A 15,736-nucleotide genomic window follows, 5' to 3' on the forward strand; every position below is an offset into this window, starting at 1 on the left:
CGCTGCACCGGCCCGAGGCGCGCCACGCGTTCTCCCGGGGAAGCTGTCCCTGGATCCCGGGACCCCGGCAGTGGCGGGCTGCACAGGCTCCTGGGAGGGGCGGTGTGGAGAGTGACCTGTGCTCGCACACAGGCCTCTTGGTGGCGGCAGCAGCAACCCTAGCGTCCCACACCCGTCTCTGCTGTCCGCGCCGACAGCCGCGGCGCGCGCCCGTTTCTGGAGCTCCTTTACGCGGTGCGCTTAATCCCCTCTCCTCTCGCACCAGGAGACCAAGAGACAAGAAAAAGTCTCTTGTCTCTTCGGTAGCTCCGCGCCCGTTTTCTCCCAAATATCTTTTTGATTCTGGTTTCTAATTTGATATTGTTGTGGTCAAAGAGCATGCTTAATATGATTTTTTTTTCTTTCTTTTTTTTTCTTTTTTGCGGTACGTGGGCCTCTCACTGTTGTGGCCTCTCCCGTTGCGGAGCACAGGCTCCCGACGCGCAGGCTCAGCGGCCATGGCTCATGGGCCCAGCCGCTCTGCAGCATGTGGGATCTTCCCGGACCAGGGCACGAGCCCGTGTCCCCTGCATTGGCAGGTGGACTCTCAACCACTGCACCACCAGGGATAATATGATTTTAATCCTCAAATTTGAGACTTGTGTTATACGACAGAATATATTCTGTCTTGGTGAACATACGATGTGCATTTGAAAAGAATGTGTGTTCTATTGTTGGGTAAAAGGCTGAGTATATGTTGATTAAATCAAATTGGTTGATGATGTTTTCCAAGTTCTTTGTATATTCTTGCTGATTTTGTTTCTACCTGTTTTATCAATTACTGAGAGAGGGCTGTTGAAATCTCTTATGGTAGTTTTAAAAATTACATTATTTTTAATCTAATGAAAGTAGAAAGTTATAATGTTAAGATGGTTTGGAGTTGTAAAGGCTAAATTTTAAAAAAATGTTTTAGGGTGGGTGTATGTGCTTCTTAATATGCTTTAGAATTATATAGGTTTGTATTCCATTCCCAGTCCTGCCATTTATTACCTTAGCAACTCCCTCTTCCAAGCATAGCTATTCTTTGGATAGAGATATTAACAAACTTCTTGGAGCTAGTGTGGGGATTAAATGCAATAATATATGTAGAATTCTTAACCTGATGCCCAACATACAGTAATTCTTGAATAAATAGGAATTATTTTTGCATTTTCTAAGTTGCAACCTAGGATGTGAAATGCATATTTCAATATTTGATCCTTTTCACCTGTTAACTTATTTTTCTTTTTTTATTTCACCATTGGCCTGCACCATGATCTTCCTCTTTGTATATCTTTTTTCCTTTTGCTTTTATATGCCTAACTTTTACTGACAGTTTCTTTAGAGTCTTAATTGAGTATAGATTGCTTTGTTGTGTTGTGAAAAAGGTTTTGTCATGACAGAATTTTACCCACTTTGCAATAAAATATTAAAGAAAAAGATAGGAGTGTTGGTGTGATAGATATACTTGCAGCAGCTGTATAAACATCCCACACTACTTCACTGTCTGAAACTCAATCTCTTTTTCTTTTTCTTCAGATAAACCGAGAAAGCTGGTGTACCATTGAGCCATGCCCAGGTGCAGCATCTCTTTTGGCTCCCACGCAGAGCCCAGGTACGCGGGGATTCTCCAACTTCCAATTTGCTTGAATAACTGCATCCAAAATGTCCATTTTCTAGAGCCACATTCCCACTCTAATAACAGATTGTTTGATTTCAAGGTCTGTCCTTCATGAGCATTAATGGGATAAATCAGAAGAAGGGGAGTACGTGATTTGGGTTTGATTAAATCAGAAGAAGGGGTGTACGTGATTTGGGTTTGTAGGCATTTTGTCTCACAGTTGAAAATGAACACATGATTACCTAAATTTCACTTCAGTATTAAGTTTTCACATGTGGCTTTATGATTTATTAATTCATCTGTGAAGGTGTATGTGCTGTGCATATATGTACATGTGATAAAGTTTTCTTAATATGGTAAAACTATAAATATGTGTTATTAAGGACTAATCCTGGGGCTCTCGATTTTGGCTGGGCATTGAAATTATCTAGGGAGCTTTAAAAATGTAGTGATCTCTGGGTCCTTCCCCTAGGGATTCTGATTTAATTGGGCTGGGGTGTGGTCTGGGCACCAGAATCTTTAAAAGCTCCGTTGGTTCCTCTGCTTTGTAGCCCAGATTGAGACCCATAATCTTTGGACATATTGTCAGCAATTGAGTCTTTCCTTAAGCACCCATGAGGTATTAGTAACATTGGATGAGGGTAAAATGCTCTTAAGACCTTGCTGGTTAATGACACACAGCACATGATCTGTGGTTAGTTAGGAATCCCAACTTTTAATCCAAGTTTAGCCACTAATTCACTGTGACGTAAGGTACGTTCCCTAATGTCTATGTGCTCTATTGTCTTCCATCCCTAAAGCCTTACTGGCCTTTCTTAAGGGAAGAGTCTGAATGACCTGGTGAGTAACTGAAGTCTTTGTGCCTGTTCTTGCAGCTGGTAATTTGCATTTTGGGCTCTTGAGTCGACTTTACCCAACAAAACCTCTGTTAACCTTCCCAATTTTCACTGACCTGCTTTAAAAATTACCGAGTTTTCATTTACTGGTCTTTTTAGAGACAGTTCAGCTGTGGATGTCCTGCAGTAGTATTAAATTTAAAGACAGATGGTTCAAATCCTCTATCTCCAGAGAAGTTTCCTACTGATTCTCAATCCTCTGACTTTGCTGCAAAGGAAGTGTCAGAACAAATATGAAAAGTTTTTTTCTATTTTCTTTCACGTGGAGAAAGAGGTTAAAGGATATTATTATGCTGTAGTTGTGTTTCGGGTCTCCGAATATTATAAGACTGGCCTTGTTCACAGATTTAACTTACATTTTCCCCATCTCTCCCCCTAGAATCTTCTACTTAAAGGTATAGTACTTACTATGTTTTGGTTCTTTAAGATGTTTGGGGCTTTTTCTAAAAGTGTAATTACTCTCAACCACTAAAGCAGTGAAATTGTCTGCTATGTAGAGTTTGCCTCATAATTTGAATATTCACAGGAAGTTTCTTCACATGCTGCAGTTTATTTTACTCGTTTAAGGAAATGAATTTTGAACCCCTGAGCATTTTCCCCAGGGCATAATCTTGAATTTTGTTGACCTTCTCCATACCCCAGCCCCCAAAAGACTTTGGTCTTTTTAGAGTGATTCTTTTTAAACTTCAGTTTATCAAAACCCAAGATCTGGATTATGCTTCTGAACTTCAGATCTGAGATTTTTATTTTAGGCATAGTTTTTTGTGAATTCTAGGTACTTTCAGTCATGTAGGTTTCTTTCTTTTACTTTTTTTTTGCGGTACGCGGGCCTCTCACTGCTATGGCCTCTCCCGTTGCAGAGCACAGGCTCCGGACGCGCAGGCTCAGCGGCCATGGCTCACGGGCCCAGCCGCTCTGCGGCATGTGGGATCTTCCCAGACCGGGGCACGAACCCCTGTCCCCTGCATCGACAGGCAAACTCTCAACCACTGCGCCACCAGGGAAGCCCTCTTTGTTTTACTTTTAAACACAGCTCAAGAGAGCAGTAGTGTTAGACTAAATAAGATAGTAACATTTAAAATCACTTTGTATACTCTTCAATTCAGGATAAATGCAAACCTATTTAAATAGAAATAAATACACATGCATTATGATTAACGTGGTTCAGCAAAGCCTAGTGAGTGGGCTGCTGGTAAGTTTCCTGCCCTTCCCCAACTGTAATTTGTTTTCATATGTATAATTGAAACCTAAAAGACTAGATAGCACTTTAAAAGTACACATTTTGTTAGCTTTTAAAAAGCTAGTGGCTCAGAACACAAAAGTTATAGACAGATTTATATATGGGTCATAAAATGGGGCTTGCCCACCTCAAGGTGTAATGTCCTTACTGGATACTTGTCAAATCACACGTTACAGGTTAATGAAGCCTTAACTCCGTTAGGCATGTTTATCGCATGCCTGCTGTGTACTCAGGGGCGGAGTTCTGGTTACTATATGTATAAATTATTTCTAACCATCCCTACAACTATTTTAGGGAGGTACAAATCATCCCATTTCATTGGTATGGAAATGGAGACTTAGAGGGTCAAATTCCTTCTTGCCTGGGATCTTTTTGCTATAAGTATTCAGATTCAGATTTGAGCCTCATCAGCCTCACTCTGAAACCAATGATCATTCGTTCCTGTTTATACCTTTGTTTGCTGCTCCACTTTATTCCTTAGGAAGGGGGCATGTAAGAAGAAAGGAAAGATTTCATCCATTTTGAAAACTTGTCAACACATGTGAAATGGAGTATAGATTAGCTCTGCCTTAGGGTCCCCCCCACTTCCATTTGTGGGGTTTCATAATGGCTTAAGGTCCTTTTCTCTCCCTTGTTCCTTGTTTTCATAGTCTTCCCTCCGCCCCAGCTCACCAACCAACATTGTATCACAGCAGCAGATTCTCATCCCATACTTGGTTTGTGGTCCCTTGTAGTGCTGGCTTGGATTTATTTTCTGGGTGAGGTATTCCTACCAGGGCTGAGTCTGGATCTTCCCCGTGGATTTTCCATTAGAATGTCTTGAGCTGCTCTGTTTTCCAGGTCTGGAATTGGGACGTGGTCTGTTTGACTGCCAGCTGGACAGCTAGCACCTTAGCATAGTTGCTGCGGCAGCCCTTTCTTTCCTTGGCCAGTCCCCCTATTTTCCCCTCAACCATGGAGTGGAGTTTTTGAGTTTTCCAAGTGGGGAAAAGGTGTGGGGGGAACAAGTAGAAAAATCACAGCCACCAGCTCCACCATCTCCATACTCTGAGATGTGGGAAAAAAGGGGCCAGAACTCCAGAATCCCCATGATTTCCAGTCTTTTAAAGGCAAGGCTATTCCCATTAACTAACACACTCAGAAATAGTTTGGACCGGGCTTCCCTGGTGGCGCAGTGGTTGAGAGTCCGCCTGCCGATGCAGGAGACACGGGTTCGTGCCCCGGTCCCGGAAGATCGCACATGCCGCAGAGCGGCTGGGCCCGTGAGCCATGGCCGGCCGCTGAGCCTGCGCGTCCAGATCCTGTGCTCCGCGACGGGAGAGCCCACGACAGTGAGAAGCCCGCGTACCGCAAAAAAAAAAAAAAAAAAAAGAAAGAAAAGAAATAGTTTGGACCAAGGTAATTTTTTCTTTAACTGAAACATTTTGAGATTAATCTGCGGGCCGTGCCTCTATTCCTATGGCATCCTTTCTGTACTTCTGTGTTGAAATTACCTCTTAATATATTCATTTCTACTACAAAATTGTAAACTACCCCCCCCCCCACATACACACAAACATTAGACATCTCTTTTTATTTGGATAATTCCCAGTACCTAGTCAAATGACTAACTAATAGAAAAGGTAATTTTATTGACAAGTGATTCATGACGTGTATCAGTGCAGTGCCTCTTTGACCCTTTCTCTAAGATTCCTGGCTAATGCAGGGCAAGTTATTTATTGATTGATGATCAATTATTAGTTAATATAAATAAGAAAAACTTCCTCTTCTCATTATCTCTGAACACATACCTGTACACACACACACACACACACACACACACACACACTTATTGTCTAATGTCTAAGCATAGACTATAAGAGACATTAGGGGTCGTCTAGTTCAGTCTCCACTTCTGCGCAGACAGCTTTTTCGAAATGTCTTGCCACGGTCACTCAGCCTTTGCTCCAGCCCTTCTGGTGAACGAGCCTCATGACTTTATAAGGCTGCCAGCCTATGGCCCGAAGCCCCGTTACAGTGAAGCTCTGACTTCCACTTGGCAGGCTTTGTTCTCCCTCCTGAATGGCACAGGGCAAATCTGCAGCCATCCTCAGACACATTTTCTTCAAGCTCCTCTGCAACCTGAATGTATCTCAGGTGTTTCCACTCATGGTGACCTCATTACCATGCATGCATTTTTGTTTATCAGTGTTTTAATTTAATTTATCAATATTTAGGAACAAACACAACCGTATAGGTGCAGTGTTGGTGGTACATACTGGCCAGACTGTCCCCATTTTGGATTTGGGTGCATTGTCTATTAATAGAGCCAAAACTATTAGTATTTCTGTTTGTTTTGCCATAACCTTGTATTGTCAACTCCTCTTGAATTTGCTTTCAAGCAAAACCGCCAGGTAGAGTTCTCATGAACTGCTAGGTAGCCAGGTTATCTACTCTGTCGCTGATCACTTAGTATCACCCTGCAGGTTTGATAAACATACGTATGTTTTTCCAAATCATGCATAATGCTAACTAGAATGGAAACGCTTCATTCTTCAAAACTTCTTGAAGGAGGTTGATGTCTTTCTTAGTTTCACTATGTACATAGAGATATTTTTATCTCTGTTGTTATCAGGTCACATGTCCTTTTTGTTTACAGAGTTAAAGAAGAGAATGGGTTAAATACTTTGCTAATTTAAGCATACAAATCTTTAGAATCCCTAGATGTACCAATGTAATATTTCTATCAAGGCCCCCTCTGTCTGGTTCACCAGAGTCCATATCCTAGTTGTTGAACTGAAAACAGATTCTACATTATATATTTTTCTTCATCACATTATTCATCCAATGTCAGATCTATTTAAGGTACGAGAATTTAAATAGTTATATTTCTGTTATTGCTTAATAGAACCCGTGAGTTTAATACACTGATACGTTTTATTAGTTATGCTCCCCCTTTGTCTTTTATCTCGGTATTTTGATAAAGTAACAAGTTTCCAGAAAGAACTTAAGTCTCAAAACAAAAATTGCCCACAAACCCTATCACATAGTTTCCTAATAAGGAACTTCTGATTTTGGTAGCAAAAGAAATAAATTCTGTTAACTACCGGGAGGAAAAGATCATTATTTAAATACATAGTTGGAATTATGGTTCTAAATCATCGTTTTATCTTTCTGTACCTGTGGTTTACATGAGAAACTCATGGTTGTCCTGTAGTAACTGTATCAATTGAGAATTGTAAGCTACTAATTCGACTGTGTCCTTTACAGGTTCTTAGTATGAGGAGGGAGGGAGATTGATCAGTTGGTTGATTTAAAAGGCTGGAATGAAAAGAAACTGATATTTTTTAAAGCAGTGGTTGAATAAATTTTCTTTTTCAGAATGTGATAACTTCCTGGATGTTGGATTGGGCAGAGAGTGTGCCTCAAAACAAGGTGTCCTTAAAAGAGAATCTGGGAGTGATTCTGACCTCTTTCACTCACACAGTGAAGAAGTGGACAGCATTATCTTCTCCAAGGTATTGTTGGCCTCAGTGTGTGACTCCTGCTAGTAAGATGTGACTCCTACTAGCCTTACAGGGCTTCTCTTCAGGTCTTAGAGAAGTGTAAATGCTCCCTTTCAGAGAATGAAGCTCCAGGTTGCCAGGCCTTAGAAAGAGGCCTTGGCCACTTTATTTTCTGTAGAATCATGGCTGGTTACGTACAGGTTTTGAAGCTCACATTGAAGCCTAAAGAAATGGAAGTTCCATTAATGTGAATTAAATCAGATGCCAGTGAATACTTCTCGGGGGAAGGAAGGGGAACCACAGCTCAGACTGTATGATGTCATGTGTATAAACTAACCACAGAGCCTTCTGATTAATGTGTTTAGGCCTGAAGCTCGCTGCTGAGCTTGGTGATGTCACCCGTCCTCATCGAGCCTGCTTAATTGGAAGTTTCTAGAGCTCTGCTCAGGAATCCAAGCTTTCTCACTAGTGAAAAGCCAAGCCCATCCACATGAATCACCTCGTGTTTTCATATAATTTGAGGCTCTAAGAGAGTGGTGGGGGGGTTGCTTTCTTTTGCTTATGTTTGTATCTAGTTGCAGCAAGGTTGGTTTTGTCTCCTAAGAAGAATAGAGTTCTTTCCCACAGCAGGATCAGCAAATGTTACTCAGTTATATGCCACAAGTGCTTGTCTTTATAATAGAGAGTGGTTGAGGGGGCAGAAACATGGCAGCTGTGCAGACACTTTTGTGAGGGTTCACGATGACTTTGGAGAAGTGGTGAGAGCAGTTGGGTTAGTGGCTGATTAGGTTCTCCAAGGCAGCGTGATGATGCTGGGTTTAAAAGTTACTCTAGGAGAAGGCTTACCGTTCTGGGACTCTGGTCTGGAATGTATTTAAGCCTCTGTGCATTTACTTTCACTTTCCCTTCATTTTGGCTCAGCGGCTCCCATATGCCCGCTTGGCCTCCCCTCGCCCTTTTCCTCGTTCCTTTTCCTTGTGGTCATTGTCTTCCAGAGGGCCTTGGAAAGACTCATGGAATTGTTACTCATAGAAGAGATTCTGTAAAGTAAAAAGTCCACAAAACTTGGAGGATCTGTCCTTCTCTGAAGTTATTTAGGGAGAGGGACACCAATATGATCTTTTTTTTTTAACCAACAGAATTTAGGTAATTTCCACTGTGATTTTGAGGTTTTCATTGTAAGGACTCCTAAAGTGTCTGCCTCCCCTCAAGGGGAATACCATTCCAAAGGTGCATGTCTTTAAAAATGTATTGCTTTTGTCCGAGATAAATACGTTAGATAATATCTCTAAGTTCCAGCTTTAAAACAGTCATCAGGGGCTTCCCTGGTGGCGCAGTGGTTGAGAGTCTGCCTGCCGATGCAGGGACACGGGTTCGTGCCCCGGTCCGGGAAGATCCCACATGCCGCAGAACTGCTGGGCCCGTGAGCCATGGCCGCTGAGCCTGCGCGTTCGGAGCCTGTGCTCCACAACGGGAGAGGCCACAACAGTGAGAGGCCCGCGTACCGCAAAAAAAAAAAAAAAAAAAAAAAAAAAATTAAAACAGTCATCAGTAATCACTGAAGCGGGGTCATGGATACATGTGGATTTGTTAAACATTTATATATGTATGAAAATTTTCTTAGTAAGAAATTTTTAACAAATTGCAAAGTCTCCGTTAAGAAATAATTGCTTGAACCTCCTAGGTGCGTGACAGCTTGCCCTGAGTGTTACCATCTCTGCAGAATGATAGTTATTTCTGGTTACTAAATTGAATGATTTTCCTAGCTAAGGAGAATTAGAATTTACTACATTTTACCTGATTATTCGAACTGCCAAAAGCACTAGGAGATTGTTCATACAAATGGCCAGTGCTAGATTTGGCAATTTTTTCAAGATGACTGGACAGATACAATTTTTAAAGGTTGAAGCATATCCCTGAATAAACTTATACCAACATTTCATACCGGGGTGCCTCAGGAAGTCTAGAAATGGCGGATGCACTTTCACCTCTTCATGCTGACAGAAGAATGTCTGATGGCCTGGGGCGAGGTTTGGAGGGTCCTTCCTCTTAGTGTCTCTGCTCTACCACTGTTGTTAGTGACAAAGAGGTTTTGCAATAATGTTTTCTCTAGCATTCATGAAACCAAGGGTTTACATGCGAAGGGAAAAGGAGACAGACAGACTCATGTGTACAAGATACTTACTTTATACTAGGCACTGAACATAATTTTTTACATATGTGATCACATTTCATGCTCCCAGCAACCCTGCAAGGTGGGTGGTTTTATCTTCATTATACTCCTGAGGAAATAGAGGCTCTGATTGGTAAAGAAGTTTACTCAAAATTACTCAGCTGGTAAGTAACAAAATTGAGATTTGTACCTAGCCCTAACTCTGAAATCTGTTCATTTTCTATTATTTTGCTCTCAACTTCCAGACACCTGCTTTAATAACCAGTGCTTTATATAGAAGCATGGCAGTGGCAGACAGGCCATCAGCTACTTCCTTAAAAGCCTTCCTCTGTGGTCATCCACACAACATGTACTGTGAAACATCAGACTGTCCCAGAGTTTCTTCTCAGGCTCCAGCCCTCCCACTCTCCCTTCTCTAAAAAATAATCTGTAGGCAAGGCATTGCAACATCCTTTTCTGCGAACCATGAGTGGTGCGTTAGGTCACTTCCTGCAGCCACTTGTGTGACTCTGGCCTTAACAGAGGTCTCTTTAACATTAGCCTGCAGTGTTTGTCAGAACTTTCCACTTAATCTTATGTTTCCACTCAGTATGCCTGCCTCCTGGCAAGTATGACTCTTTGGTGAGTGTTGCGAGCTTCATGTTTATTCTTATGGATATTTGCTCGTTTTCGAAGTTCTTTCTTTTCCATAGAGCAACAGCATAAGATTTAAATTTTGTTTTTAATGTGAGAAGAAATCCTAGGATGCTTTCTGGCACTAGCTAAGAAAGAAAAGTGTGATCACAAAATACACGATTTGGGCCACTCTGTTATCCAAAAGGATAATTGAAGGCCACAGAAAATACTAATAGTTGCTGCCTCTTTTCCCAGAGATAAAGTCAAGCCCTTACACCTTGTTTTTTTCTCCAAGTTATAAGACATATCCACAATTGATTAAGAAAATCAAAGTAACTCCCCTAAGATGCTAACCCTTAAAGGAAGATCCTTTATTTCATATGCTGTAGTTTGCTCTCAAGTACTTAAACACCAAGCCAAAAATTTACCTTTTATTTTAAACTTTTAGAGAGAAAAGTAAATATGTTTACAGAATCCAAATTAGAAAAACTATAATCACTTATGCATAAGTATTGAAATTATTGTAATTTCAGAACTGTGAAGCAGGGCTGATGCTTGCTATCAGATACTTAAGTAAAGTATTGCACATAAATGGATTAAGTGATTGGCATACATTAGGATTTTTAAATATGAGCTTTTATTTTCAAGGCACATGGCAGTGCCCTGTGTATAATGTAATAGATAATAATTTATAAGTATTTGACAAGTAAATGAATGAAAATTAAAGGACTAGTATTTTGGCAATATTAAGCATGATTCCTTCAGGTGTAGTAATAAGATATAAACTGCATAGCTATTTCTATATTTCTATGTATATAAGTGTATATAATGTTTATACCTCTCTATATACATATCTATATCATACCTATATGGTATAACGCTGGTTAAGAAAGCCAATCAGGCATTTTTTTCCCCAACATTTTATTTTAAAAATTCTGAAACAGAAAAGTTAGAAGAATTGTGCAGTGAACAACCACCACCTAAATTCTGCAATTAACTTTTTATTATATTTGCTTTGTTACATAGTTATGCATCTGTCTCTCATTCTTGCACCCACCAGTTCATCTAATTTCTTTGATACACTTCAAAATAACTTACAGATATCAATACACTTCACCCCTAAATACTTAGAATTCAGTATTTGTTTATAGGGTTGTTGTTTTTTGTTTTTTTATAAAATTTACATACAATGAAGTATGCAGTCTCAAGAGTACCATTCAATGACTTCCCCGCCCAACTTTATTGAGTTATAATTGACAAATAAAAATCATATATATTTGAGGTGTATGACATGTTGTTTGTGTATATATATATATATAAATAAACACACATATATATAATACTTATATATATATTACATACATACATTGTGAAGTGATTACCACAATCAGGCTAACTAACATATCTGTCACCTCACATAGTTACTTTTTATGTGTGTGGTGAAAACATTTGAGATTTACTTTCTTGGCAGATTTCAAGGATACAGTACCTTATCATTAACTATAGTGACCGTGGTGTATATTAGGTCTCCAGAACTTACTCATCTCATAACTGAGAGTATGTTCCCTTTGGCTAACATCTTCCCATTTCCCCCATCCCTCCAGCCCCCAGTAACCACCATTATACTCCCTGTTACTATGAGTTTGACATTTTTAGATTTCACATTTAAGTGAGATCGTGCAGTATTTGTCTTTCTGTGTCTGGCTTATTTCACTTAGTATGATGCCCTCGATGCATCCATGTTATCACAAATGACAGGATTTCCTTCTTTTTCAAGGCTGAATAATTCTACATCCATTCATCTGTCAGTGGACACTTAGGATATTTCCATATGTTGGCTACTGTCCATAATGCTGCTTTGAACATAGGAGTGCACATATCTCTTCAAGACAGTGACTTTATTTCCTTTGGATATATACCCAGATGTGGGATTGCTGGAACATATATGGCAGTTAGTCCTTTAATTTTTTGAGGAACCTCCATACTGTTTTCCATAACAGTTGTACCTCAGTGACCTTTGATTAATGCATTCACCCATCTTTGTAACCTAAACCCCCATAAGGATATATCACTTTGGAAAGTTTTCTCATGCCCCTTCCCAGTCTGTCTCCTCTCGAACCCACTAGCGGCAGCAACTGTTCTAATATTTTTCTACCACAGGTTAATTTTTCCTCTTTCAGAACTTCATATAAATGAAATATAAATATTATCATTCCTCTTAGATAAATACCCAGGAGTGGAATTTCTGGATCATATCGTAAGTGTAGGTTTAGTTTTATAAGAAATTGCCAGACCTTTTTCCAAGGTGATTGTACCATTTTTTATTCTCAACAGCAAGAATGAGAAATATAGTGGCACCACGTCCTTACCAACATGTATAATTGTTTTGTTTTGCTTTGACTTTAGCATTTCTGGTGTGCATGTAGTGGTATCTCACTATGTTTCTGATTTGCTTTTCCTTGACACCTAATGATTATGTTAAACATATTTTCATGTGTTTATTGGCCACTTGTGTGTATCTTCCTTTATGGAATGTCTGTTCATCTCTTTTGCCCATTAAAAAAATTAGATCGTTTGTCTTTTTGTTGATGAGAAGTAGAAATTCTATATATGTATCCTGGATACCAGTCCTTTGTTAGATTTACAAATATTTTCTTCCACTCTATGGCTGCCTGTTCACTTTGATAATGCTGTCTTGATGAACTGAATTTTTAAAATTTTGATGAAGTGTAACGTACCACATTTTTATAGTTATTGCTACCTGTGTCCTATCTTGTTATTGATTTGTCTGCCCCCAGCTGCAGTAACAGCTCTGTGGTTTTTAGCAATAGGATTGAATCCTAGCTGTACCTAGAATCACCTGGAGAGCTTGAAGAAGAAGAAGAAGAAGAAGAAGGGAAAAAGACAAAGACAAAGAAAAAAAGTCTGGCCCTTACTCCAGATCAGTTAAATTAGAAACTTGAGTTTATTATGTAACCTCACTGAGCTTCAGTTTTCTCATCTATAAAATGGGAATAAGAATAGCTACTAAATCAAATAGTTGTGAGGATTAAAAGAAATCATACATCGAAATCACTTAGTATAGAGCCCCACACATGGTGAGTATCCAGTAAATAATTATTATTCAAATTTATATAATAGTTATACTGCACATAGATTTAAGTAATAGATTCTCTCAAGCTTTATATAAACATCATCATTTGTTTTGGACCTTTACATTAACTTGTATTTATGTAATTATTTTGTAATTTCATTCTCCCTAGTTTATTTGGCCTTAAATTAAGCAAAACCCAAGTATCCTTGGGCCACTCTGTTGGACTCAGCCCCTGCCCCTGAAGCCAGAACTGTCTCTCTAAGGCTAGTGTTGGAAAGACCAGCCACTCTCACACCTTTGTAGTGCTCAGAGGGCATTCTCTCTGACGCCTGTTGGGTTTTCCTAGCCTGATAACCATTTGCAGATTTTCAAAATTTTATAAACCCCAAGGAGAGAGAAGCTGATGGTAGAGATGATAGTTTTTTGTGTGTGTTCCCGTCCTCCTGTATGCAGGAGGGAAACCAATTATGAAAACTCAAGAGAGGAAGGATTTGTGTGTCAGTCTCAGGTACAGACTTGGTCTTAGTTTCCCTAGTATGCTTGCTTTCTAGCATGCATACGTGACTCCCAACCACCCCTTCTCTCCTGTTTCCACCTTTTAACATCTCTTCTACTTCTCTGCCCTAACCCAGTCTTAATACTCATCCCAATTGTGTTTTGGCCATTTGTTTATAAGAATGAAAAAATATATATACGTATATTTTCATTCTTATACATATTTATATATAAATGCATAAGTATTCATATATATATTTATATTACATATATATGTGTTTAACTAGTACATTTGATTTACATGGATTCAAATCTAAGTTTTAAAAAAATGTGTTAGTTTAACTGATCCCATGGCACCATTCCTCCAATCAGCAGTAATTTCCTAAGTCTTGGAAGTCGTTTAATTAGCAGACATTTTAAGAGAAAAGACCTCTCTGAAGAAAGACTGACACATAACTCAAAAACTCTTAAGAGGAGCTTCAGATATTAGGCACGGAACATTCTATCTGTGTCAGAAGCCATAATTTTTTTCCCTTTCTAATATATATAAATGAAAAAACAGCATTCCCCCAAAATCTGGTACTTTTTTGAGGAGGGAGGAAAATGGTGGAAGTAGTAGTTCTCACATCTGTTATTTGGCATATCTCTCTAAGAACTTTAGCACTAATAAATTCAGGACTGGAAAGGGAACATTGCAAAAACAGTTCAAAAGTTTTAAAAACCTGCTTTCCTTCTTTCCTCTGTTATCCATGATTTAAAGGGACAATACTTTTCAACAGACCTTATATTTATTTCTAACCTTTAGATCTAAAGATCATCATGTGACTTATCCCATAGACACATACCTACCTAGCTATAGAAAGGCTACGACCATACTCTGGGTTTGATTTCTCATTACACCACTGTCTACTTTCTAGTCTGCAAAGGTAGTGTAAAGGTGTGATGAAGTTGGGAAATTCTTTTGAGAATGCTAAAAAAAAAACTTGGAAAAAAGTAGTTTAGAGCCTTCTTTAGATTCAATCTAAAGTTAAAACCATTTGCCTCAGTATTTAATAAATGAGCTCAGTCATAATTTCTGAATTTGTCCTATTTTCCCCTTTTCAGATAAGAACTGATAGCTCACAAAAATACTTGAGTGTAAGAATATTATCCTGTGTGAACCTAATTCTTAAATCAGGATCAGGAATGCAAAACTAAAGAAATCACGTGTTACTATGAAAAAACTCCCAGGTCTTTTATTTTGTGTTTTTTGTTTTTTTAAAAATCAGAGTTGGGTTTCCCTGGTGGCGCAGTGGCTGAGAATCCGCCTGCCAATGCAGGGGACACGGGTTCGTGCCCCGGTCTGGGAAGATCCCACATGCCGCGGAGCGGCTGGGCCCATGAGCCATGGCTGCTGAGCCTGCGCGTCCGGAGCCTGTGCTCCGCAACAGGAGAGGCCACAGCAGTGAGAGGCCCGCGTACCACAAAAAAAAAAAAAAAAAAAAAATCAGAGTTAAAAGCACACACCAAGAAATGCCATAGCACACACAAGGAACAAGGCTATGTTGAGGCTGTATGCTAGGCAGATTTCTCCTTTTTACAGAGAAATACCTATTCTACCATCTGCAAGTCATTTTCACACTGGGAAGAGCTAACTTGTATGAAGAATGTGTGATAAATGGAAACTTCAGCTCAAAAGCTTTCATATCTTTTGAAGCCTTGCTTGTGTGTTTTAAAACAGGCTCATCACACATTTTGCTTTTTTGATACCCATTCTGCTTGTTCCTTGGTATTGTTTTGAGAATTAGACATTTAGGCAGCTTTAGTTTCCCAGGACCGCTGTAACCAATTACCACAAATTTGGTGGCTTGAAACAATATAAATTTATTCTTTCATAGTTCTGGAGGCAGGAGGTCCTAAAAGCAATGTATCAGAGGGGCTGCTGTCTCTTCTTTTAAGGACACTACTCCTTTTGGATTCACGAACTACCCTAGTGTAGTATGACCTCATCTTAACGAATAACATTTGCAAAGACTCAACCAAATAAGGTCACATTCCGAAAAGGATGTGAATTTGAGGAGGACACTATTCAACACAGTACAGTGAAAAAGCTAAGACAT

The 15,736-nt window shown here is 39.5% G+C and overlaps 1 protein-coding gene across 4 annotated transcripts in view; it reads left to right on the forward strand.

Moving 5' to 3' along the window:
• Window positions 1–15,736, forward strand: part of AKAP13 (A-kinase anchoring protein 13) — a 166,994-nt gene that overhangs the window by 69,169 nt on the left and 82,089 nt on the right. For all 4 annotated transcript variants that reach the window (XM_028495273.2, XM_028495274.2, XM_028495275.2 and 1 more), the window contains 2 exons: window positions 1,558–1,633; window positions 7,136–7,272. In XM_028495273.2, coding sequence (XP_028351074.1) covers window positions 1,558–1,633; window positions 7,136–7,272 — 213 coding nt within the window. The remainder of the gene's footprint in view (window positions 1–1,557; window positions 1,634–7,135; window positions 7,273–15,736) is intronic.

Source organism: Physeter macrocephalus, chromosome 11 (genome assembly GCF_002837175.3).
Source record: "Physeter macrocephalus isolate SW-GA chromosome 11, ASM283717v5, whole genome shotgun sequence".
NCBI classification, from domain to species: domain Eukaryota; kingdom Metazoa; phylum Chordata; class Mammalia; order Artiodactyla; family Physeteridae; genus Physeter; species Physeter macrocephalus.